Source organism: Megalops cyprinoides, chromosome 2 (genome assembly GCF_013368585.1).
Source record: "Megalops cyprinoides isolate fMegCyp1 chromosome 2, fMegCyp1.pri, whole genome shotgun sequence".
In the NCBI taxonomy this organism is placed as follows: Eukaryota; Metazoa; Chordata; class Actinopteri; order Elopiformes; family Megalopidae; genus Megalops; species Megalops cyprinoides.
Window position 1 is genome coordinate 13,452,622 of NC_050584.1, and position 26,029 is coordinate 13,478,650.

Below are 26,029 nucleotides of genomic sequence, written 5' to 3' on the forward strand. Positions count from 1 at the left end.
CAGCGAAGTCCCCACCCATCCGTTTCACCACCCACTGCTCTGCTTCGACTGGTACCCGTCTTTCCTGTTTGCTACCCACCAGGCCATACAGGGCGGCAAAGCATGACTAGATTTGCATGGGGCTAGATTTAATGATGTCACCAGTGCGCCTTTACCTTGGCAACCTCCCACATATTTGAAAACATTTTACCCATGCAGGCATTCTCGAAGGAGTGGCAGTTTTGATACGTTTCTCATCACTTGACTGTCCAGCTATGCCTCACCCACATGTTGTGGTTATCAGTGTTCACAGGCTGCGTATTTTAGGTTGCAAGGTAACGTTCGGTCACACCAGTTCACGTTGATAAACACATCAACCAGTACAACTGCTAAAAATAGCGAAGGGATTGATCTGAAAGGTACTGCGCTCTACTTGAAGAAAACTTAGGCTCTCTAGTGGCTCAATCAGCCCAGGGTCTTTTTCTGAACCCTGGTATGTCTTCAGCCAACATTGACCAGCAGCCCACTGCAGTGGAGCAAATTAGCTTCTGCCCGGGTAGGACGGGGTTTGTCAACAGGGTTTCTGAATCTCACTGCTCACCGGCAGCCTGCAAGTCTTCAGGCACCTACAGGCTTATCAGATGACATCGATGGAGATGTGTCTATCCACCCATTTGCCGTGTGATACACTGTGGTGCTCTTTGAATCATAAAGCGTGGAAAAATAGTCGCTGCAGGCATACTGGTTCATCAGTGCAGCCTATGCATTGCCTTTGCTACCCTGAGCGCTACTGTGTGAATGCGTCCAGTTATTGGTTATTCCAAATAATGGTGGTGTGAAAAGAGATTAAGGAAAAAAAATCTCACAGGAATTTTCATTACATTTAACAAGTGGGGTTTTCCAGGTAAACAGTTTGAAAACAAATGTTACACAGCAACACAAACTTCACCAGGTAAACTTAACAAAAAACCCCAGGGGGTTGCCTTAAATGTGCTGTGGAGAAGATAAAAAAAAAACGTAAAATGGCCAGACAAATATTCTGGGATAACGACAGGAAACTTTCTCATCTGGCAAGTTCACATGGAAGCTACTCTTTATCAAGGCGAGAAGAAAGTCAATGAATGCCTTGGGGACATGAGAAGAACTAGTCCTGTGTGAACAGGGCTTTAAGAGCCTGGGGCCAAACAACAAAGGGTATAGAATGGGGGGAAAAAAATGGAGGATATTATAAGATTTTCAAAGTCGCATTGCCTAATCCTCACGCTCTCGCTTATTTTGAGAGGTTGCTTGGAAAGCCTTCACTCTCTCTCTTCCCACCCTTAAATTTAGCTAGCTAAATCCGTCCTGCGTGCGTTCTACACTGTCGCTAATGATAGGCCCCGCCATGTTAATGCTAGTCCTGTTTGTGCTGTGGTTTTGTCCGAGACAATAGCCTTGGCTCCGACACCATTAATCGCCGTAGAAAGGTGCCGTTCTCTCTCTCTCTGTCTCTCTCTCTCTCTCTCTCTCTCTCTCTCTCTCTCCCCCCTTCCCTCGTCAGATATATTTTACCAAATCAGTCCGGCACGGCTGACAGCCCCGCTCGGCTCTCGTCAGCCCACGTCTGCATCACGCAACCTTGAGAAAGCCTATCGCGTTGGAGCGCAGCTTTTATTGAAACGTGATTTGTGAAAATAACAGAAAATCGGTTTTGTCCAAGTCATCCTTTCATTCAAGATTACACTGGATCTGAATGATTTTGACAGATTCTGATTAGTGCACTAATCATACTGTTACACCAAACGCACCCCTCCCTGTCAGTGGCAGTGCATTCTCTGCAGCCCAAAGAGTGCTGAAGCTGTCATTTAAGGCTGTAATTATAGCCGGTAGGAGAATACCAGCGAGTAAGTATGCTTTACTGCGAGGTAGAAGCTAACAGCACGTCAAGTTTTCTTTTCACTTTTAACAAGGCTCACGCAAGCCCTTGCTGTTGGAAGTGAAGGAAAGTGGTGTGTGAGGGGGTGGTTGAAATGGAGATTCTACTCATCCTACCTCACCAGTGCCAGTTTTGGGCTTTGACTGCCCCCCTGTCCCCCACAGATCTGGAACCATATCCTCAGGGGCATAGGAAGAAACCCTGCAGCAAGAGCCCCAGCCTTAGGTAAGCGTGCCCCACCCACACACGTACCAGTCTTCCAGAACCTTACTTCCTATTGTGTACGGGTGGCTTGGGGAATGGACGACTGAATTGCCTTAACTGCTTCCTCCCCTGTCTCCTTTGTCCAAAGCATTCAGAGTGCCAAGAGCTCTCAGGCAGAAAGCAGGAGGACCCCTCACTCTGAGCACAACGGCGTGCCCGACTGGAGGAGGAAGAGCTGCTCTCTAAAGCCCGCCCACGAGCCCTGCGGCCCAGGCCCAGAGCAGGTGAGGCAGCCTCCTCCGCCAGTCATCTCCCAGACGTCTGCCACGATTAAATGCCGAAAGGTCCATGTCAAAAAGCCAAGGACGCAATCCCACCAGCACAAACGGGGACGGCCATTTTAGCGTTGCGCCGCAGTTACAGTGCATCATGTCATTTACTTCCAGCGTGAGAAAATGGCGGCAACAAAATCTCTGGCGTCCAGCTGCTCTTATTTCTGCATTGCTCTGTAACAGAACTATAGGAATGTACCAGTTTATCACTTCATTCAACACTATTAAATTTCAAAACGACACTTCACTCCCAAGTTCATATCCTAAGCTGCAAAGAAAAGTTGACAAAGGAGAGTCGACACATCACCCCACGCAGTGCAATATTCTGCTACATTCAAATTTGTATTAAGATATCACATCCATCTAGCACATTTACATTTCAAAAGGGAGCTTTACTCTCAAATTAACATTTTAAGCCTCAAAGGAATGTTCACGGCTTGTCACCTCGTTTGGTGCAATATCCTGTTATTATGGTATTGCACCAAGAGTGTTTTGTTTCTTGCGTTTGTGATTGTTTATGTCAAGAAAAGAAAAATGAAAATTTGCTCCTCAAAGTTAACAAGATAGCCTCTCGCAGTCCAATTGTAATGTCACACAGCATGGAGGCAGGACCATGTTAAACGAATAAGAGAAATTACATAACACTAGCAAAGACTTTTGACCACCGTATCTAAACAAATTACAAGCTTTACATTAACGTAATTCTACAGTTATATCATCACCAACAAGAGAGCTAGCTATGTGTCAAAAATGTGTGATTTAGCAATTCTACAAAACAATAAGGCCTTCAGGTGACATGACACTTCAGTGATATGTGCATAGTTGCATGTGCACTAAATGTAGGCCCGCAACAGTTAACCTAAATAAAATATTGAAAGTTAGAAATCTGACCACAGACTTAATTTCCTCTCTGAAGGCATCTGACTGTATTGGAGAATTTTCTGTTTGTTTGATGCTGTCTCTATGTCGTATTGTATAGGCTGGATTATTGATAGATAAAATTGTTCATTAAGTCAGAGGAATAAAAAAAAAACAGTATTATATGTAATAAATTTCATTCCCTCTGAATGAGAGGGGTTTGGATCCGCTTTCATGCCATTGACATTCATAGGTATATATGGGTGATAGAATAATATAGAGATATTTGATTGACAGGAAGACTTAAACAGGCTGGCAATAACAGCATAATAGTTACAGAGCAGTGGATTCACTATACATTTTAAGTGTTTGAGAATTAAAAAAACGTTAATATTTGGCTATATGCACTTTGATGTGATGCAGTCAGAGAGAGTTATGATGTAACACACAGTATGGGAGACCGGAGGGGTATGACTCCAGACGTGGCCCCCTGCCGCCTTTGGGCTGACGTTGTGTCTCGCTGGCCCTTCTCTAGCGACCTGTAGATGGATTAGTGTTAAAATGTTGAGCGTTTTAGGCACCGCCAGTTACTGAGGCATAAAAATGGAGCCACGTCAGCTGACAGAAGCGGAGTCAACACTCACCTGGTTACTCGTTTTTTCTGTCAGAGTAATGGAACTCCGTAGAGAATCATTGCAGTTGTTTCATCTGTGTAGGTGATTCCCTCAAGCCTGTGCCAGTTTGACACTGGGCTGTGCACTGTGTTTTAGCTGATGGGGGATTTCTAATTCAAAGCACGCAGGTTGTCGTGACCCAGATGTATACTTTTTGTATGTGGAGATGAGATGGTGATGTAGCTAGCACTGCATTATGCCCCAGTAGTGTGTAGTGTGGTGTTGTGTCAAAGCTCACACCGCGTGGGTGTGTGTAGACTGCAGTTAAAGATTTGCAGCTCCCTAGCTCAGCAGTAGCGCCAAGGAACAAGAAGCCCTCAGCACTTACGTCACAGTTTGCCCCCTTTGGCTTTGTTCACAGAAGGGTCAAAGTCCAGCGTGCTCCGTTCAGGTGGCCTTGGCTACCAGAGCGATTACACCCACAATTTTTCCGATCGCCCTGGTTACACAACACACTAACCCACGCTGTCCTTACCCCGGCAGGACTGAAACGCCGCAAGAACGATCCGGTCGCAGCTACAGGCGCGGTGCCTTGCGCTCCTCATCGAGTATGCAAAATCTCTGACCTCGGATTGGTCGTCTCCCTAGGGGCTCATCTAAAAAGTCTGTTTCCTCTATTCACAGCACCGAGGGGAGGAGAAGTGGAGCTCCCTTCCCGGAAACAAGAGCAAAGCGAGAGCACCAGCACCTGACAGGTGAGATCAGGAGGGGGAGGGGCCTTCTGATGGGTGGGGTTTCCGCCCAGGTGAAAGGACAAGCTTGCCGTGTTTCTTAGCAGAACAGTTAACACTAAATGAGCAGCATGTGTTAATTACACTGTAATCTGTCGGAAGCAGCACCACAGATCCACTCTCAGACGATTTTCCCATTTTGTTTGTAACAGCAGCCTTTCTTAATGCATCACCTGTTTTAAATCTTAAGAACCTTTGAAATCAATCGTTGTTGCATGGACCTACTCGGAAACCATTAAAGCTCTTCTAAAGAGCTTTTGGACAGCTGTCTCTCAGCCAATCTGTTGTAGAGACTTTTGGCCAGCGTTCAGCCTCTGGATTCACACGGTAAAGTCAGCTGTATTGGGAGCACGATGAGACCGTAGTCTGTTTTGCCTAGCACTCAGCCGCTCTCACCTAATTCAGAATGATCTTAGGAGGTGACTTTGCCCTCAAGCGAATTTATTCAGCCGAATTGATAATAAGGTTTCAGTGGCCACCCTTGGCCGGGAGCAGCAGGTGAAGGGTTGCAGTATCTTCCAGAGGGGGGTTATTGCCGGCTCCAGCTTCGCTCTGACGGCTCCAGGCGAGATGGCGGTGACACGAATGATCGCAGAACATAAATTCAGCGTGATTGCGCAGAAGCGGCAGAGGGAGAGTGTCATTGCGCCGGACACGTTATGGACCGGGCTGAACTCTCCACTAACCCCCTCCCCGCCTTTTCTCTTTCTGAAACCAGGGAGAAAGGGAAGAAGGTTGAGGGCAGGGTGGCCTACATCTCCAACGGGATCGTGAGACCCGCTCCGGCTCAGCCGCTGCAACAGCCCGGCAGGAAAGGTAGGAGTCTGCGCGGGACGGGGGACCGGCCACATTAGATGGGCTTATGTTTTGCTGAAGCTTTGACAGCAGCCCCTCCCTCCCTGTGGTGTAATGTGATGACGCAGACCCTCAACGCGATGCTCTGCATTGACATCAGCCCTCCCATGTGATGTAATGAGATGTGTCAGAGAGGCAGATTTCCTGCAGTTGCTGCTACTGAACAGCAGAGGGTGACATAAAACTAGAAGTCCATAGTCCTCTCTGTGAGCTATGGGGTGGGCAGTACAGAATTTACCTTCCATCTGAACAGTTACAGAGGATGGGTTGGCAGAAAGGGTTTTGTAGAGTTGCGCTGCGTTGTTTTTAGTATGTTGTTCAGTTAAATGATTGGGTTCTAGTGCCCCTTGTGGACAGAAGGAATGTTAGAAATGCATGCTCAAGAAAATGCTGTGGTGCTGTAGTGCCCAGAATTCAAATGAAGCCTCCGTGCCGCGCGTCCCCACAGACTCCCGTCTGGACATGGGCTCCGGCCAGGACACGTACGGCGAGACGTCCTCGGAGAGCTACAGCTCGCCCTCCAGCCCTCAGCACGACGGGAGGGAGAGCCTGGAGAGCGAGGACGAGAAAGACAAGGGTGAGACTCGGGCCCTGTGCTCCCCCCCCCCCCGCTCACACGCCACATTGCTACACACACCCACTGGGATCTGATAAACTCTTCCACATGTTGATCAGTTTAATAGCTTTGTTTATTAAAAATAATGCTTGCCACATGTTCTCGGATATTGCTCCTTTTGCGGCCCTAGTGTAGTTTTTTAACGTTTGCAGTCTGTCACAGATGTAATGTTTCTTGGACACATTTGCCGCCCCCATAAACACCGTGTACACGCAGAAAAACTATCCTGTTGTGCATTTCAGTGTTATCATGTGCGCATTTCAGAGATTTTATTGCGACGCAGCGGTGTTGTGCATCTGTTGGTGGGCCCGTGTCTGCGCGCGGGTGTGAGGTGACAGTGACACTGCGTCCCTTCTCTCTCCGCACAGACACGGACAGTCATTCCGACGACTCCAGCAAAGGGAAGGCGGAGAGCTTCCTCCCCTGCAAAGACGTGGGCGGGGCCGCCGTCGCCACGGTGCACCCGCTGGTCCCCGTGCAGCTGAAGGAGGAGCCGCCCAGGCTGGAGAGCCCCCTGAGTGCCTCTAAGTTCCCCCAGCTGCCCTACATGCACTCCATGCCGTACCTGGTCCAGAACGGCGTGCCCGTGGCAGAGGGGGGCGTCCCCCCGCAGGCGGCGGACAGCAAGGCAGGCGGCGGGCTGATGGTGACGCTCCCCGTGGTCCTCCACGAGCCGGCCTCCGGACCGGCGGCGGGAGGGGAGGCCGAGAAGCCCCTCTCGGAGCCCGCGCCTCTGCTCCCGGCCTTCAGCGCCTCCCCGCTGGGCCTGCAGCAGCCCCTCATCCAGCGCTTCAAGACAGCGGCCGCGCCGGCCAGCTCGGAGAGCTGCGGCGCCCCCGTGCACCAGGCCCCCGTGGGCGCCATCAGCGTCATCCCCCCGGGCCCCGCTTACGTCTCCCCGCTGCAGCCCGCCTACCCCGGCGCCGAGCCCGTCCTGAGCTCGGGGCTGCCCCCGTCTGTGCCCCTCGCCGAGCCTCACGCCAAGCCCCCGGGCCTGGCCCTGCCCTCGGGCCTGCCCGCCTCCTACCCTGCCCTGCCCGTCCCCACCTCCGTCATGCCCTCCGCCGCGGCCCTGGGCGCCCCCGCCGCCAGCCAGGTGCAGGCCATGGTGCCGCCGGTGGTGCCCACCCACACGCCCGGCCCCGCCCCCAGCCCCAGCCCCGCCCTCACCCACAGCACTGCGCAGAGCGACAGCACGTCTTACATCAACAGCACGAGCTGCGGCAGCTCCAGCGGGGTGCCCCAACAGCAGCAGCAGCAGCAGCAGCCCCAGCAGCAGCAGCAGCAGCCCGCCCCGGCGCAGCAGATGGGGTGCGGCACCTGCGGTTGCCGCGGCAGCTGCGGGAGCAGCCACGCCCCCAACTTCTTCTTCCCCCCGCAGCTGCCCCGGCAGGTGTTCAGCGTCCCGCCCATCTTCCACCTGACGTCGCTGTGCAGCAGCAGCTACCTCAACCAGGCGCACCAGAGCAACGGCGCCACACAGATGCCCTTCTTCCCGCACGGGCCCTCGCCCTACGCCGGCGCGCCCCTGCTGCACACGCACTCGGACCACGTGCTGGGCACCCAGGCGGGCTACGGCCTGCAGCAGATGGCCTTCAACCGCTTCTACCAGCCCGTCTACCCGTCGGTGGGCATGATGCCCGGCGGGGGCATCGGCGCCGGCATGAAGAAGAACGGCAACATATCCTGCTACAACTGTGGGGTCAGTGGGCACTTCGCCCAGGACTGCAAACAGCCCTCCATTGACGCAGCACAGCAAGGTAATACTGCCACAGCCAGGGGGAGGGGGTGGAGAGGACCCCAGCATCTCCCCCAGAAGTGAGATCAGACTCACAGCTGTCAGTGCTTAGAGAGAGACAGCCCCCTGGCTGGAGGGGAGGGAGCAGTCAGACACTCTCTGCCCTCCCCCCCTTGCAGGATTTAATATTAAAGCGAGGAACTGGTTGCGTACTTTCAGGACCCTGCTCCGGACCGTCCCGTCTTGTACAGTAGGGTTAAGACAAAAATCCAAACGCAAAAAAAAAAAAAAAAAAAAAAAAAAAACACAGAGCAAAAGAGCCTGAACACAGTTCAGGTGACACAGTTGAGTTGAGGTGCGGACTGTAGGGCCAGGCTGGCATTTGTAGTGAGCTCTTTTTCTTTTCCTTGTCTCCTCTTGTTCCCGCGTGCAGTGACTCCCCTCCTCTGTGTGTCTTTCAGGTGGCTTTCGGCTGAAGTACGTTGCCCCTCACTCTTCTGAAGCGCTTGACAATGCTGACTGAGGGGGACTGAAGACCACTACGGCGCTCTCGTGTTCCGCGACAATAGCGTTTTCCGGAGACCTAAACCTAGCGTTTTAAGAGGGCTTTTTTTTCCTTTCCTTGTTTTCGTTAACTCTCTTTGTTTGTTTTACCTTTTAAAATGTGCTTTTGAGGGCCTGGCAAACCTGAATAATTGTGCCTGATAATTCCTTGTCGTAGGTGAGGGAGAATCTGTCTTGTCTCCACTGAGATGTTTTTGCAGTGGCCTCTGGTATTTTGCACTGAACACTGGCGAGAGACACCGCCTCCTGTTTACTAACTTATTTCTTAAATTGTAAGAACACCACGTCTCTTAAGAATATGGAAGCTAGTTAATTATTTTATCTTCAATGAAAGGGGCTTCCAGAGGGATTTATTGTAGACTCTCCTACACCTTTTTTTACACTATGTTATATTTATGCTTCCTCTTTATAATTTTTGGTTTAATCTTTTAGTGCCGTACAGCAAAGAAAATACCTGCAAACAAAAAAAGAAAAACTTTAAAAAATGTATAAAGATGGGATGTTTTTTTTCTGCCGCAGTGTTTTGAATGTACAACGTATTGTTGTTTTAATTTCATAACTTTATGGAATTTGGCAGTATCTTGCTATTAAAAAGTTATTTCAAAAAAGCATTTGCCACTTGATATAATGTGAAAACGCGTTATAAGACGTTATTAATCATCATGTCTGTCATGTCATTAAGTTGAATGCTGCTGTGTTTTTATTTGGTAATATGCACTATAGCTACCAGGAGTTCTGAAGTCCCCAAGTGCACTGAGGCAGTTGTACGATGAACAGATCTGGAGATTATTACCGCGTTAACTTCTGTTCTACTGCTGTCTGATCAGTATTCTTTTCGCAAATGATGCACTGCAGGTTTTGACCACCAGGTGGTGCCATTGGGAGCCACTGTTCGCCCTGCTTCCAGTGGACAACACATGTGCAGGGGTCAGCAGAGGAATTATAGTTCCCGGGGGGGTCTTTGTCTACAAGCTTTTTTGACCTGCCTGTACTAGCCATGATGGAGGAAACCTTCCTGGAGACGGAAAATGTTTTCTTATTTTATTTTTTTCGTTTTGTTTTTCTTTTGTCTCACGCAGCGATGATATATGACTGTATTGTGTATGTTTGTGTATATATGTACATGCACAGACATATGGATACACACAGACTACGCATGATACACATCCGAAATTGGAGAGGAAATTCAAGTATGAATGGGATGAGCGCACATTTGGGCTTTGAGTTGTGTTTCAGACAGAAGGGTTGGTGGCCGTTCCAAGGACCCACTTCGTCAAGAGTCCTTGCTTCGAGCCAACGCGTCTGTCGCGTGGGTGTGTGCATGTATATGCATACATGCAAAACACGCACACATTCATGTAGATTCTAAAAAAAAAAATCATTTCGATTTTCTTGATTGGTTGCTTTCAGTTTAAACATGTGGAAGAGTGATTTTAATCTATTTCTAAAAGCTTTTTCTTCAAACTGTTGAAGTAGTACGAATCCTTTCTGCTTGCGTTGAAGAAAACTGAGAGATCTTTATATTGGTGTTAAAGAGAAACTGGGATAACATGGAGTATATTTTGGTAAATATTAAAAAGAAGATTAAAAAAAAATTTTAAAGTGAGGAAAAACTGTGTGGACCACAAATGTTGAGTGAAGAACCATGTGATCCTGTAGGCCTGTTGTACATATGAACCTGCCATGTGTATTTCTTGAACTTTTAAGGTTTAAAATGCTGTACTGTATATAAGGAGGTATATTGTTACCTTCGGTTGTATGTTTACTGTATTCTTTGATATCTAAATGTTATTATGTACTGGAAAGGTCAAATATATTTCTAGAACGAATTTGGATTTTATGCAAATTGTTGATTTGTTTTCCTGGAATTAACAGCAATAAATAGAAAATGCCACCGGTGTTGTATTTTGTTCCCCACCCATCAAATTCCGTTCGGAAAATGCAGGATTTTTGGTAGAGTGGGTGCTGCAATTACCCCTTTTCTTCAAGGAATAGTGTTAATGGTACGATGGTGTTATCAGCCAAGGCTTTAACAATAGACATGACCCTATTTGCATTTTACCTTTCTTTATTGGCAACATGGTCACTTATACACCTTCCTTAATCACACGAGCACTTGTATTCTGCCACCCTAATAGTTGTACAAAAACCCATGCTGTAAATCAGGAAGGATAAAACACAGATGTACTTTACAAGGTGGCCAAAAGCTAAGGCAAATGGTATTGTACAAGAACTAGAAAATTCTTCACCTCCACCACACTGCCATCTCTTGGACAAAATGTAAAATGGTATAACTGGCATGAGATCCTGAAGTCTGAACAACTTTTATATTAGAGGAAAGTATGTGCTAACACAAAATGCATTGTAAACCTCGTAGGTATTGGTCACAATAATAGAACAAGGAGTGATGTGTCATTTTTTCTCTGACCCCCGGTCAGTAACAATATCGAAGCTGGAGTATGAGGACAATATTTCATTTTCTGACACATGTCTACTGTATGTTGTACGCTGTGCCCTAAAATAACTTTGCTTGCCATCTAATCTAAGATCTTCTGTTTCACACTGACCAGAAAGACAACTTTGACTCATTTTGATTGTAAATGACAAACCTGCATGAACGTGCATGCCCTGTCAGTGCTAAGCCCTAATGCATGAAACCTCAAGAAAACAGTCATTTCTTTTGCAATGCATTTACGCTGATTTATATTTATCAGGAAAACTGACAGGGCTTGTGACATCAAATGTCAAAGCAATTGCGAAACCAAATGTTTGAATCAAAATGTTGCCTAATGAGCACAATGTACAGCAATTTAAGGAAGCCATTTAGGGATGATTTTCTCTGAATTTAATATTTGACATAATACTTCAGACTTAAGGACAATTAGTAAGCTGTGTTTTTAGAGTTGTTTAATTGTCCAATTTCCATGTACTACTGGTGGTTAACTTTCAGCAGACATTTATCAAGGACTTTCCATTGAGGAGTCTTAGTGTCAGTCTCACATTGACCTTAGGTGATGCCTGTGTGTGTCCCTCTCTCCAACACAGAAAAGATGACAAACTTATGAAAAAATGAAAAAAACACATTTGCATGCTTGCAAGAGTACAAACATCCAGCAATTTTGGCAGCTTTTCAAAACCCAGCCCTTTAGTTGGCCGGTTAGGTAAAATCCACCAAGGCCCTGTCCATGCTTTTGTTTTGTAATTGTTCAAACAGGGCTCAGCATGTTCTCGCTCCAGCCCCCTCTGAATGTTCTAGAGTTGGCCGGCCCCCTCAATTCCAACTTGGCGGTGCTCAGGCCAAAGTGAAATGTCCCACAATGCAGTGTTATGGTGGTGAGGGTGCTTCCTGCGGGGGGAAAAGTAGCAACCTAGCAATAATATTTGACTGGAATGTTATCAACAGTCAAAAGGATACGGACAATAGAAGCAAGGTCCGCAGTTCACACGCTACCAGTTCTCTGCCATGATCAAAGCATCCGTCATCTTACATGTAGTGCATAAAAGGGGTTGAAAAGAGGTATTGCACAAAGGGAAGATTTCCAGACCACAGTCAGAAGTAAAAGTTCAATAAATAGTGTACTCAATTTTCTACCATGTCTTCAATGTTTTATATTCCTGCACACCCATTTCTGACTTACTGATTCTGTGTGTATTTGTCTCTGGTTGTGTCTTCTTATTGTATTCTGAGTTAGGAGTTTGAAAAGCAGCAGAATTTGGATCTCAGATTTGCAGTCTTGTGTTGATTGTCTTGTCTGTGCCTGGATCATTCTTAGCACTCAAGCATTCACAGAACTGTCGAATTTAATAGCAATTTATTAATTTTAGAGCCTTTTCATATAAATGGCCAAAAATCTGCTCTGCACTTAGGTATTATGTCCCTATTTCATCCATCCATGTATAGTTGGATATTCTGGCCATCATTAGGGTTAGTGGTTCTGAAGGGTTATTGTATAGCTCTTCAGAGGTTTTATCTTGTGGAATAATTTATTTGTCCTACATTTTTTTCCTGTCTGGCTTTGGGCATATCTGTGCTCAAACACTGTCTACCTACATTGATGCTTAGAGTCAGCCTCAACACTGTTCCCCTTTCCACTGAGGAAGGATCCAGTTGAGAGTTCTGGGAAACACTTGCATTTGTATCAAGTCCTTCCTCTCTCACCCAGTCCAGACGTAATACCTACTCTCACCAGTGTCTGCATCCACTCCCTAGTATTATTTCAAAATATCTGCATCTTGTTCCTAATCTGGTTCTTTTTGCTGGTTTCTGCGCAGGAAGACTTTATACGCAATGACTGTCACCCTGGCAGGGCTGTGCTTGTTAGGTAGGGTAGGGGTACAGTTGTTAAAGTGGCGTCGATGTTGCAAGTTCCTGACTGTGACTGCCACTTTCTTACTGGATAAGTTGGGAGCCCTGGAGCTGGGACTGAGAGGTTCTGACCCAGGTCTACAGCATGCAGTAGAGGGCTGATTCCCTCAGTACTCTTGATCAGACAGTAGCAGCACATCAGATCAGGAATGAAATTGCATTGTTTTTGTAACAAAAAGGAATATTCAAGATAGCTTATGGGTAAAAAAAAATATGGTAAATATAAATATGTAATCACTGTAAATATATAAAATGAGATTGCCTATGGAGGCCCTCTGTATTTGCTCCCATGTCTGGGCCTCCCTATAGGTTTACCTGGAGCACAAATTTGATCATGGCCTAATGTAAAATCAGTTCTGCTTTATGACTGACATCCCCCCTCCACTGTACTTCTTGTGGAAAACCAAGGCAGGGAGGTATGGACATAGACAGGCAGACAACAAGGTGCTCTCTGGGGCAGTGTAGCGAAGGGCGAGAGTAGTCACCCCACCCAGCCTTGAACCCAGGTCTACAGGGTACCAACCATGCAACTTTGACCGCAACGCCAAAGAACCTGGCTCTTTAGCGTTGCGGTCAAAGTTGCATGTTTGGTACCCCGTAGACCCGGGTTCGAGGCCGGGTGGGGTGACTGCTCTCGCCCTTTGCTACAAATGGTGTCAGAAGTGGGATGGCTTGCCGCGAGGCCATCGGAGGCGTGCCCGGTGTGTGAGCTGTATGAGGGACCCCCAGGTTAGGTTGACCCCGGTGTGAAGGACCCCAGAGATGGGTGAAGCACAGTGTGAGAGACCCCAGAGATGGGTGAAGCACTGGTGAGTGGGGCACCCTGGGATGGGAGAAGTACGGCAAGAGAATGTGTGAGGGATGCCATGGTGCGTGAAGCGCATGGGCGTGCTTCCCGAAGGGGAAGGCAGTGTGATGGAGTGCCGTCACTACGGTTGAGTATGCGCTCTGAGTGCCATACCAATGAGCCTGGCTCTTTGGCGTTGCGGTCAAAGTCGCATGATTGGTACCCTGTAGACCCGGGTTCAAGGCTGGGGTGACTGCTCTTGCCCTTCGCTACAGGCAGTCTTTCCTCTCTCTACATCAGGGGGGATGTTTAGAGTCTGACGAAGGCACCTTCATGCATATAGGTGTAGGGGATGTGATAGGTGAACATGTATGTAACTGTCATTTTGCCAATGACACCAAGTCTTTAATTTCAGTGAACCTGGATGACACCACACCAGTTCCGAGACTTACTTTATGACTTCGTGATTTAAGAATCTGAATGCTGCAAACTTTTGCTGTAAAACACTGTCAAAATAGAAACCATGATACTTGGCTGTATTCATATTTGTGATAATATGACAGATGTATGCTAAGTGCTGATAAACTCTTTAAGGTAGGGATTAGAATTCTTGTAATATTTGACCCAAATCTCTCCTTTGAGCACCTTTTAAAAGAAACAAAACATGTCATGCATGGACTGCCTTCTTCCATCCTAGAAACTAACTCCAATTAACTCAAATGAACTCAAATTAAGCTGTTTTCGGTTTCTTGAGGATGCAGAAAAGCTCACTGATGCGTTCATCACTTCAAGGCCAGACTACTTACAATGCTTGAAAAAAGCATTGTAAGTAGTCTGGCCTTGACTGAAAAAAGACCACATGGTGAAGAATCTACTTCTCTTCATTGGCTCCCTGTTAAATGCAAAGTCCTGTTGCTTCCGTATAAAACACAGGGAAACTGTGGTCCAGGGTGGCTGCAAGAAACACTGGATGGATGTTGATGTGCAACAGACCTTTAAACGAGGAGAAAGCCACCACGCCATCGTCTGCTGTCCCAGGTGTAAATTGGATTATGACTGAATTACCATCTGATCAGATGCTTGTTTACTCCAGGAAACGCACTGAACTGCTTATTCATCATAGTCAATGAGTCAAGTTCATCTGTTACATGCTGAGGCACAAAGGAAACCAGCAGAGCCCTGTAGGAACATGGGTTTCCCCACACTGTCACAAAGCATTCAGTGTTCATCCAGCATATCTGAATGATGTTTTTTCACTGTATCTCACCAACAGGACCCTATGAATGTAGGATGCTGACAATTTTACTCTGCCTAAAGTTTCAAAGGTCAAAGGTTTCACTGGTGGAAGAGCTTTGAGCTATGATGCTTTGGTTATTGGAACTGTCTTGGTCTGTAAATATAGACCAAAATGCCCTCATGCGACCTGATTCATCCCATTGTTCTTAAAGATGACATCACTGAGTCCACTTCTACAGCATGTGTGTCACCCCATCACTATAAATAATAACCCAGAGTCTCATTTTGCAGATGTTAGTTCTTAAGATCAAGACTATTACGGGCCATGAGTTCCAACATTGTGAATAAAAACGACAACTCACCTGTCTGCTTTAATGAGATAACTGAGAGGTGCCCAGCCATTTTAAAAATCAATACTAAAAATCTAATTTTGTGTGACTTGAGTCAATTTCTTGATAATGTACCTTCAGCTTTGCAGGACCTCACTAACCCTGCCCTTTGTAAATTATAGCCTGTGAGCCAGAGAAGCCATCAGGCTGATTTACCAAATGTACTACTTACTTCACTTCATTTGCTCATGGCCTGATTAGTTCTTTCTTGCCCCATGTTCCAAGAAGTTGATGAAATCAATGACCATCAACTGGGAAGTGACCATAACTTCTTGCTTGCTGCCTAAGATGACCTCTTGGCAGCCCCGAAGTCTGTAAGAGCTAAGACGTTTCTCATCTCAAGTCTTATTTTGTTACAGCAGTGTAGCATAGTGGTTAAGGAGCAAGACTCATAACCAGGAGGTTGGTGGTTTGATTCCACAGGGGCACTGCTGCTGTACCCTTGGGCAAGGTATGTAACCCACAATTGCCTCATTAAATATCTAGCTGTATAAATGGATAAGACTTTAAAATCTTGAAATTGATGTAAGTTGCTCTGGATAAGAGTGTCTGCTAAATGCCAATAATGTAATATAATGGCACCTTACTAACCCAAGGGTTCCTGCAGCTGTTATATGATGCATTGGAGCTATACCAAAACATTGCTCCTCTTGCAGACTGCTTACTTTCCTGTGCTGTCTTTTTATGTATAGTGGATTAACATGCTAGACACTGATTACTTAGAGTAGCAATATTTAGCATCCCACTTTACCAGGTATATAAGGAGTTAAAGCTCATAATTCCTTCTCTGGTCTCTATTCCCTCTTAAAACTGCCCTCTGACATTAAGTGACTGAGTACAGGATAATGACAGCTGATGTGCTGGAATGAAGTATACATTGAATGAAAATAATAACAATTTTATACACTTTGAGCAGTCCTCAAACACATTCAGTTTAAGCTTTAGCTAGACTTGCATTTATGCGGAAAATTTCTGAGGATGTTCTAGAACTGATTATTTCCGTTTTCTTGTGTTTTTTTAAAAATATTATAATATTATTGTCTTATAAGAAGCTTTATTTAAAAAATGTTGATAAAAGCGAAGACAAATAAAGGTTCTCAAAGAAAAAATGGATGATCTAGAGAGATCTGTTCCATGCCTACCAGTGTGATACATGTATTTAACAGAAGAAAAACAAAACATTTACGTACCCATCCTTCCTTTCCGGGGGATATAGAAGTCGTTTTTGTATATGCGTGCTGTTTTAGCCTGATGTCATGCCGTAGTGTACACCCCGTAGAATACGGAAGGACAGGTTGACAGACCCTTTGGGCGTGTCCGGCTGAGTAGATATAATATTTCCACAAAATAATGGTCTTCACAGACGCCTCTGCCTGACTGAAACTTAGCACACCAGCACGGCACCAAAGTTAACCACAGTGAGTACAACTTAGCTGAGTACCAGCTACTACGAGCGTGGACGTAACGTTATAACGTTATCTTTATACTGATTTGACACATAGACTAGATGAGAGCAGGAAAGCTTATCTTTAGTTTGATCGCTAACTATCCACTCACAGATTGCCTTACATTAATGTTCATTTTAACCAGTGCCAACTTCTTGGCGAGCGATTTGTAGCATTGTAGCAGATAGAGCAAGCTGGCTATGATATATCAGGGTCTATCCTGAATTGTCTTTTACTTTAGGAAACGATAGCTTGGATACTTTCCATTTCCATTCTTTTTCATTTAGCGGACGCTCTAATCCAGTGCGACTTTGTATGCCTATGATTTGTTGTGTAAGCGGGGTAATTTTATCTATTGCATCGTTAAGAACTGAATATGTTTGCTTTATTACTTATTAAATGTGTAGCTAACTTAGACTTGTGTATGTTACTTAGCTGGCAAAGCAGACTAATTGGGAAAATATATAAAGCTACAAAGAAACAATTACTAGCGTGGAGTAACTTTGTCAAAACAGTTTTCGTTGCGCAGACAAAACAGAATGCCGCCCCAAACAGCTTTCACTAGAAAAAGATTACAGAACAAAAAGCTTTATTCTGCTCCACGCTGTGGTGAATGGAATGTAGGCTGTATGATTCATCTGCCAGTATTCTCTACACTGTGCAGAATACCACTCTCAGCTGACTTGGCGTGCACCACCAGAGAGACGTGTTGCTCTTGCGAATAGTTGTCAGGTGTTTGACAGTCCACCTTAATTTCATCCAGTAAGTCCCTATGTCCCAGATTTAAAATCTGAAAATAGAATAAAAAAAAAAAAAAAACCTGTTACACGTCAGTTCTTTGAATACCTTGGAAACGTGGATATACGAGATAAACCAGTAATACCAACAGTAACTGGTAAACCTTTCCACGGGATATTTTTGAGAGGTTGTTGATAGAGATTGCTGTCCAGATATGAATAAGTATGATGTGTTCTAATCACTCATAGAGAAGTTGGTCCGTTTGTATGCCGTTTGCACTTTGCTCTTGAGGCCTTACTTTCCAAGGTATGGATGCCATAAAATGAACATGCCTATGGAGTTGTTCGTTTTTTAGCCACTAAGAAAAGGAAGGGTAGATTGGGTGCACAGTGTGTATTACATGAATGTGATAAGCAGGTTCTGTTTTTTTTTTTTTTATGATCATTTACATCTCTTTCCGAAATCACATGCCCCTCCAGCAAACCAACAATGGAGTTACTCTCAGCTGCAAACACCAGCTTCTCCCTGGACCTGTTTAAGAAGATAAGCGATGATAACAAATCAAGCAACGTCTTCTACTCCCCCCTCAGCATCTCCTCCGCCCTGGCCATGGTGTACCTGGGGGCCAGGGGGAACACAGCTACGCAGATGTCCCAGGTGAGTTCACACAAACACAGGGCACGGTCACATGGGGTCCCAACACAACACACATACATTGATACTGTGCTCCATGACGTAGTCCAAGCCTGTGAGTGACTGCTGCTTTTATGATTTTATGGCTAATGTACTCTAACGGTGTGCAATATTCAGCAATTAGCATGCCTGGCAACCAGAGTAATCTAAATATTTGCAATACGATGTAATGTTTTCTATCATGGAAATCTAATGCAATAAAATTAGGTGGTGCAAACTGTGTACGTAATGTAAAAGCTTTTTTTATTTGTACAAAAAATGTTCATCTGCATGTGTGTTAAATGCCTATCATATACAGATAATGTGTATACAGCACTAAATCACAGCAGATTTTTTGTTAAGTCAGACCTGTGCTCAAAATATTTTCTACTTGTTAGTTTTCTCACCTGCTTAAGAATTTCCATCTCAGATATCACATGCAAAGGGTAGATACAGACAGAGATGCAAGGCTGTCTGATTCTGAGATAGTGTATATAGTTAATCTACTGAAATGTCAGAACAGTGAGTGTGAGGGGTTGCTCAAGATTTTTCCCATAATATTCCTTCATGGTAATGACTGAGTCTTATGACTGATTAATGACTCGAGTCATAACGTTTTGCCTCACTGCGGTTATGTTTGCCCCTGGAAGAGCTGAGTCACCAGTTCGTGAAATCTCCTGCTGTGGCGCAGCCCCAGAACACGCCCAGCAATGTGTTGGAGGTGAAGCAGTAAAAGGCGAGCCCACTGTAAACTCATCCTGCTATCAGACTCTCCCCACCCCTAAAACAGGGCCACACCCGGCATTCATGAAGAAGGAAAGAAAGAAAAAATAATACTCCACCGACCGCTGAAGCCTCTTGATGTTAACCCCAGTCGTTTCCATTATACTCCTGTGAATCCAAAGGCTGGATAGTTGTCATATTTTAGAACCCCACCCTGTTGTGGTGCTTACTTGAACAAAGACTGTTTCCTTGTTCATAAATACTCCAGTTCAGCTAGCATGTGAAACATTATATTCTTGCCTTTACAATGTCTAGAATGTCTGTCAGGTTTTTTGGATTTTGCTCCCTTCATTTATACGCACTGTAGACAATTAATTACTGCATGTGCTATGCCATTACAGATGAGTTGGCTAAATTGTAAGTGCATTGAATCCATCCCAACTGCTCTGAGTGTATATAAATTATGAGTTATGGCTCATCATGGTATCAGTTGATCACTAAATCCAGGGTTTGGCTTGGCCCTGTGTTGGCACTGAGGAAGGACCGGTAATGGTGTCACTTCACTTCCAGCTTATTGCTTCATCACTAACCTGCTACTGGGTGTGTGCTGGCACAGAAGCATAGCAACTGGAATAACGAAACTTTGCTGGCAACTCAGCTCAGTTTGATTAAAGCAAGGCGCTCTCTGCCCCAGAGCTTCAGTCGGTCCCATCACCTGTGAATGAACACTGCAAGAAAAGATCCCATGGGAGAACAGGCAGCATCACACCCTCCCAGTTTAGACAGGAAGCGTATTCCTTGGAAGAAAAGCAAACTTGAGAAGTTTGCTCTTATGACTGAGATGTTAATGTGAGGTCCTACCTCACTGTTGTTGTTAAACACTCACTGGGATGTATTATGGGGGCGTTCTCAAGTGGCCAGATTCAACATCCGCCACTTACAATAAGGCCATATAATCATCCCCAAGTTTAACTGGCTAAATACGTCAGTCCAGAGATATGTGTGAACCTTGTTTAGCTTTTCGGAACCACTTTTTGATCAAATATAAAACATTTGGTACTGACATTGAATTGTTAAAATAATGGTTTCTAGAATGGTTTTTGATGAGTGCTTTCATTTTAACTTCTTTTTAAACAATACAGCAACAATCCAAAAATGCATTTCTTCAGATGATGATAATCAGCAACATGCTGCAACACATCTATAAATTCCCTGGTTCAGATACCAGTATGAACCCCAGTTTTTATCATTTCTCTAGTGCTTTATTTTGTTCTTTCTAATACTTCTCCCTTATCACTGCCATGATGTTAGTCACACATGTCTTTGTTTTTTAATTTTTTATAATTATGTTCACAGAAACATTTTTGAATGTGAATATATACGTTTTGAGAACGTGATGTAAACTGGCTGTGTGTTGCATGCTGAGAGTTTGTTTGCAGCAGTTCTGAGACAGCAACTGGTGGTCCCCACTTTGCTGGGAAATTCTTTCCTCTGACTTAATGCACATTAAGTGTATCACGGGACATTTTTGAATGTTAAAACAACTGTTATTTTGCTGTAGCAACCAGTTCAGGGCAAAAATTGAGTGATGTGCTCTTTGTCTTGGATGGAAACATATCTGGTCTTTCCCAATATATTTTTATTTCCGTTTTTGCACTATGCTCCCACTAAGCGATTGAGCCAGGAGGATACAGCTGTTGTTAGCGACAAAAAGGAAGAATTAGATAAATGACTCTTCTTTTCTAGCCTTTCTGTCAAGCTCCCAGAGGTTTATATTATCTTTCATACTCAGTATTATTGTGTTTTTTTTTGAGTTATCCAAGTAACCATGGCGTTTTGGACCATTAGTTTTTATGTTAACAATGAGTCACCAGTGAAAGTTTTTGTAACAAAATTGAAGTCTCTTGTGGAGAGAGATTTGTATCACTTAAGTCTGGGTATAGGTGTATGCTTACGTGTGTGCATGCGAGTGTTTGTATAGCAGTGAGTGGATGTGAAATCACTGTTCACAGTACATGACAGATGGGCAGATTCACAAGGGTGGGACACTGTTGGGCCCTTTATCAGGGTTGTGTGTGAGGAAGCCAGTGCTTCTCACAAAACAAAAGAACAGAAGGAACAAATGTACAAAAAAACTCCAATAATTTATTTAAATATGCAAACAACTATGTGTTTCCAGCAACAGTCACACACCTATATTTAATGCATCTTTAATTAGGCAGGTGTGGCCCATTAACTAATGACTGGCTTCACATGCACATCAGCAATTAACGGCAAACGGCAATTAACAGCTTTTGGTGCAATTGATTAAATATTATCTACTATCAGTAGGTTTGAATTGCATGGAAGAAAAAGGGGCCTTGAACATTTAACTTTTTAACAATCTACAAAAACTAACAATTAACACTCATTCAGTTTCGAGGGGAGGTGAAGGCTCTCCTTCACAATGAGATATGTTCTGATTTTTCTGCATGTCTTCAATGGGCCTCCCCTCCGCTATTTTGTTATTGCAAAAAAATCGAGTAACCCCGTAAATGTATGAAGTCTGTCCGTCAGTTGTAGCAGTTGCACTCTACATGCACATGCACTTTACAGCTAGTAAAGTTGACAGCTGTCTCAGGGCCACAGAGGCAGGCATGTTGTTGCATGTAATTGACTGAGTGCCATTGTAGAATTTCAGGCTGTGAATGGGCTGGGCATTTTTTTGTCTTTTGTGCAATTATTTACACAGTGCTGTTTGCATTATACCTACGGGTGGCCCCTGGACTCACGGCTTACACTAAGACCATTGCTAATCGCCCAAGAATCCTGCTCCGTTGTTCAAACAAGTGCTCTCCATTGACAATTTTTTTTTTCTTTTTCCAAGAATGTTCTAATGCACATTGTTGTTTGAAATGTTGTCAAGAAAACATTCATTCCAGGCTTGCTAAGTTCTAAAGCAGACCGCCTTGCAATTGTCATTTGAATGTCTGATGAAAAGCTTGTACACTATTGTAACACAGTGTCATAACAGTGCTGCCGATGTTGATGTTAGGTGCTTGGCTTTACGAAAGCTAAGAAGCCCGAGGCTAGCCCTGGACTGCTACAACAGGTGCAAAAGCCCCAGCTTCCACAGGGGCTGATGCAGGTGATAAAATAAAGTTACTCCAGTTGTTGTTACTAACCCCCCGGGATGACAAGACCTTCTGGGTTAAAACAGGGGCGTTGGTGGGATAACTGGTGGGCTGTGGATAAGGTACCTCCATCTGCTCTATTTTACTTACAGGTTTTACCACAGAGTTTGTCTTTAATAATTTATATATACATTTATTGTTTAATAAGTGCATGTGTATGTGTGTTTAGATCTAAAACATTGAAAGAAATGAAAGCATTGTCTTTAATGGCATGCTCTTGTCAAGAAGATTTGAGATTAAAGATTTACCTCATGATAAATGGTGAGCAATTAGTAAAGAGTGTAAAGATTATTAAACATTTAAAGATTAAAGTGTAAAGATTATTATTATTATTATTATTATTATTATTATTATTATAGCAATAATTTTTACATTTCCCATGGACTTAATATTTATGGATGTACAAAGAGGCAAACTCTGAGGCTTTTCTTTTCTTCTCTGAAATGCGGAAATATTCTTTTTGCTTTGCTCTTTTAAATGTTTTCTCTGGGGTTGCTGCTAAAATGAATGAAGACCCAGCCTTATCATAAACATCTGTCTAATTTGAGGATAAATTACATTTTAATCCATTTGTAGAAGAACAGTTAAACAATGTATGCATTATGTTATGGTTTCCTAATAATAAAAAATTCTAATTATCAGTACAATGAAATTGATACGTTTCAGTTGAATTAGCAATTTAAGATGTTATGATAAGGTAAAGGTTCTTTCTCTCAATCAACAACAGTGTAGTGAAGCCATGTTTTGTGGAGCTGATATTTCCCCAGGACTGAACGTGTTTATTGTGTGCACCTGTGTTCAGACTCTGCACTTCCACAAAGCTGGGGATGACATCCATGCTGGATTCAGCAAGCTCATCGCTGATCTCAACAAAGAGGGCGCCCCGTATGCGCTGAGCATGGCCAACCGCCTCTATGGAGAGCAGTCTTACACGTTCGTCGAGGTGAGGGTGCTTGACTCTACACGCTGCTGCGATGTCCACTCACATGTGGTGGAGGCAGGTCACTTTGCCTCAAACGTTCTGCACAAACCCATGAACAGAAGGCTAAGGATTGTTGTGCGCGGCATTTTCAACTGACATAACTAGACGACAGGGATGTCTAGTGTCTTTTAGAAGTCACTCTGCATTCATTTTGCAACCAGGCAGTTTTTTACGTGAGACTGTTCCACCGCACCTGCAAAAACACTGATTCTTTGTAAGTGACAGCTTTGCAAGAATGCAGTGAATAGTTTACAGCTCACCTGCTTGTCTCCTGTGACTTTGTAGAAATTCATTGAGGACACTAAGAAGCACTACAGGGCTGAGCTGGAGGCCGTGGACTTCATCGCAAATGCAGAGGCTGCCAGGGTGAACATTAACACCTGGGTGGAGAAGCAGACACAAGGTAACTGTCTGGTCATAAAAGAGTCAGCTGCGTGTGTGTTAGCTTCCCATTTATATCTGTGAACGTAGCAGTCCCCGCTTTAGATTGGCATCTATTGTTCTCTCTGGGTATTCCACTGAAATTGATACACTTACTAATATTGGGGTCTGTGCTTACACATGTAAATGCTTTATGTATGTAACCAAGCTCAATGTGAACTGTTAACAACACTAGTTTTTAGATGCATGTGTACAGCTGACGTTGTCCTGGATCAGCTGAAATGCTTTGCTGTATCCTCTCAGTTGGGCTGTTACCAGAATCAGCGCAGCGTGTCTTTTATTTTACTTTTTGTAAAGTAAATCACTTTTCCTTTTACTTTTCTTACCCTTTGTGAGGAAAGTGAAACAAAGTTAGTCTCAAAACATCACACAAGTTGAAATGGCCTCTGAGTATTTCACCGATGACACCTCTGCGTGTCACCGCATTCCGTAGCTTTTATTTTATTTTATTTTTTTTAAGTTTTACATGGTCTGCGTGTGCAGTTGTAGGTGTTGAAAGTTCCGTTTGTGCATCTTGCACTCCCATCCTTAAAGATTAATCCTGCCTGATTCACTCACAGCGGCATGCATTTAGTATGAGCCAAAGTGAATACGTAGCTCTGTCAGAGTAACGCCATCTGCACATCTCTCCTCTTATTGTCCTGAACATATTCTCTTGTAGACAAAATCAAGAACTTGCTGCCTGAAGGAATTCTTGACAGCCTGACAAGGCTTGTGCTAGTGAACGCCATCTATTTCAAGGGGAACTGGGAGAAGAAATTTAACGAGACATCCACAAAAGAAATGCCATTTCGGCTGAACAAGGTGACAACAGGCTTGCTCAGTGTGAAGATCAGTGCGACTATAAAAGGTTTTTTGTGATTTGCCTCTGTGATATTTAATTATGTGTGCCCTGTAACTTCCGTGGTCTCTCAGCATCACTGCCCATGGTCGTGTTAATGAGAAACTGACTCTAGCTTGAATGCAATGATTGCTGCGCTCTTGCGTCAGAGTGTTGCCGTTGAAGTCGGTGCACCAATATTAGCAAATAAAATGTGTCTGTTCTCATTAGCATTGAATCATTCTGTTCCGCTTTTTTCTATCTTATATACAGCAAATGCTATATGTTCAAGGATAACAGATTAGGTTACTCATTTGATGTTTTACATTAATACCGAGAGGTCTCTGAAAATAACGCTCCGCTACACGTGGTCTTAAATCTTTGCAGAACGAGAGTAAGCCAGTGCAAATGATGCACCAGAAAAGCAAGTTTCCTTTGACCTTCATTCCGGAGGCCAACTGTCAGATTCTGGAGCTGCCATACGTGGGTAAAGATCTAAGCATGCTCATCATCCTGCCCAATGAGATTGAGGATGACTCCACAGGGCTGCAGAAGGTCAGTCTGCGTTCGTTAAATCACAACCTTATACGGCTCTGTCACCTGCCATAACATGGTAATGCCCCACGGCAGCCAACTTGGTTGGGTATCAGACCTTGTGTTATATTTGTATTTATGGTATGTGCTTAGCAGATGCTCTTATCTAGAGGGACTTGCATAGCTTACAGTTACAGTTGGATATTTACAGAAACAATTTAGGTTAAATACCTTGCTCAAGGGTAGTATCTTGTTGCTATTCCTGTCAATGCAAATGAGAACAGTGCTTGGTCTTGCCCTGCAGTTGGAGAGGGAGCTCACGTACGAGAACCTTGTGGAGTGGACCAGGCCCGACATGATGGACAGCGTGGAGGTGACGGTGGGTCTGCCCAGGTTCAGGCTGGAGGAGACCTACAACCTGAAGAAAATCCTCACCAGCCTGGGCATGGAGGACGCCTTCGACGTTGGCAAGAGCGACTTCTCCGGCATGTCCCCCAGCAACGAACTGGTGCTCTCCCAGGTGGTGCACAAGTCCTTTGTGGAGGTGAACGAGGAGGGCACGGAGGCCGCTGCCGCCACGGCCGCCATCATGATGATGCGCTGCGCCATGATCCCGGCGAGGTTCATCGCCGACCACCCCTTCCTCTTCTTCATCAGACACAACCCCTCCCTGAACATCCTCTTCTACGGCCGATTCTGCTCCCCATGAGGGGTGGCAGAATGTATTGTTCTAAGCTGGGGCCTTAGAGTTGATGTTTGCATACTGAAAGCTTTACAATGCCCTTGAGAGCATGTAATCAAATAAATCGTGTTACATTTGTATCTGCTTTACACTGGGAAATGAGAATAACCTTTGACTGTTTCATTCATTCAGTTCCAGGGCACACTGTTTAGTGCTTGTTCATATATACAGTACGCTAAAAATGTCACTGGTTTTACCTTAAAGCTGTGCTGTATCTCGAATGTGACTTAACACCAAAGATTATATCATGTCTGCTAATTCTTTTCATGACTGTGTGCAACTAAAAACAGTATGGAATAACCAATACCAACCAAACTTTTATGAAAATAAAAGGGTGTAAAGATTTAACATGTAGGGTGCTTTATTGTTGATTTCAGTGCCAAAAAGCACAACCACTCCTATATATGTTTCTGTGTGTCATAGACTGGCCATAATGCTGGGACCAAATATTACCCAAGTTGCGAAGGAGAAATTTTCTGGTGTCATTTAGTATTCAAATGTATTATTAGAGGCTT

At 44.6% G+C, this 26,029-nt stretch overlaps 2 protein-coding genes across 4 annotated transcripts in view; both read left to right on the forward strand.

Annotated features, from left to right (window-relative positions):
* The window catches only part of zcchc2 (zinc finger, CCHC domain containing 2), a 43,122-nt gene extending 33,313 nt beyond the window's left edge, over positions 1-9,809 (forward strand). For both annotated transcript variants that reach the window (XM_036521223.1, XM_036521224.1), the window contains exons 8-14: positions 2,059-2,119; positions 2,247-2,382; positions 4,587-4,657; positions 5,412-5,509; positions 5,997-6,125; positions 6,533-7,924; positions 8,364-9,809. In XM_036521223.1, coding sequence (XP_036377116.1) covers positions 2,059-2,119; positions 2,247-2,382; positions 4,587-4,657; positions 5,412-5,509; positions 5,997-6,125; positions 6,533-7,924; positions 8,364-8,425 — 1,949 coding nt within the window. In that variant the 3' untranslated portion in view covers positions 8,426-9,809. The remainder of the gene's footprint in view (positions 1-2,058; positions 2,120-2,246; positions 2,383-4,586; positions 4,658-5,411; positions 5,510-5,996; positions 6,126-6,532; positions 7,925-8,363) is intronic.
* Positions 9,810-16,533: 6,724 nt separating this feature from the next.
* LOC118772923 (leukocyte elastase inhibitor-like) lies at positions 16,534-25,820 on the forward strand. Of its 2 annotated transcripts, XM_036521599.1 has the most exons (8): positions 16,534-16,662; positions 17,907-18,084; positions 21,857-21,949; positions 22,798-22,938; positions 23,263-23,380; positions 24,080-24,222; positions 24,626-24,793; positions 25,077-25,820. In XM_036521599.1, the coding sequence occupies exons 2-8, from the start codon at positions 17,917-17,919 to the stop codon at positions 25,479-25,481; spliced, it is 1,236 nt and encodes a 411-aa protein (XP_036377492.1). In that variant the 5' UTR covers positions 16,534-16,662; positions 17,907-17,916; the 3' UTR covers positions 25,482-25,820. The 2 variants fall into 2 exon arrangements, with proteins under 2 accessions (XP_036377492.1, XP_036377494.1); XM_036521601.1 differs by lacking the exon at positions 21,857-21,949.
* The last annotated feature ends 209 nt before the right edge of the window (positions 25,821-26,029 follow it).

Excerpts from the sequence above, each read along its gene's own strand:
- LOC118772923 (XM_036521599.1), top strand. The coding sequence starts at position 17,917 with ATGGAGTTACTCTCAGCTGCAAACACCAGCTTCTCCCTGGACCTGTTT. Across the intron at positions 21,950-22,797 it reads TTCCACAGGGGCTGATGCAG|ACTCTGCACTTCCACAAAGC; the intron begins GTGATAAAATAA and ends ACCTGTGTTCAG. Across the intron at positions 24,794-25,076 it reads ACTCCACAGGGCTGCAGAAG|TTGGAGAGGGAGCTCACGTA; the intron begins GTCAGTCTGCGT and ends CTTGCCCTGCAG.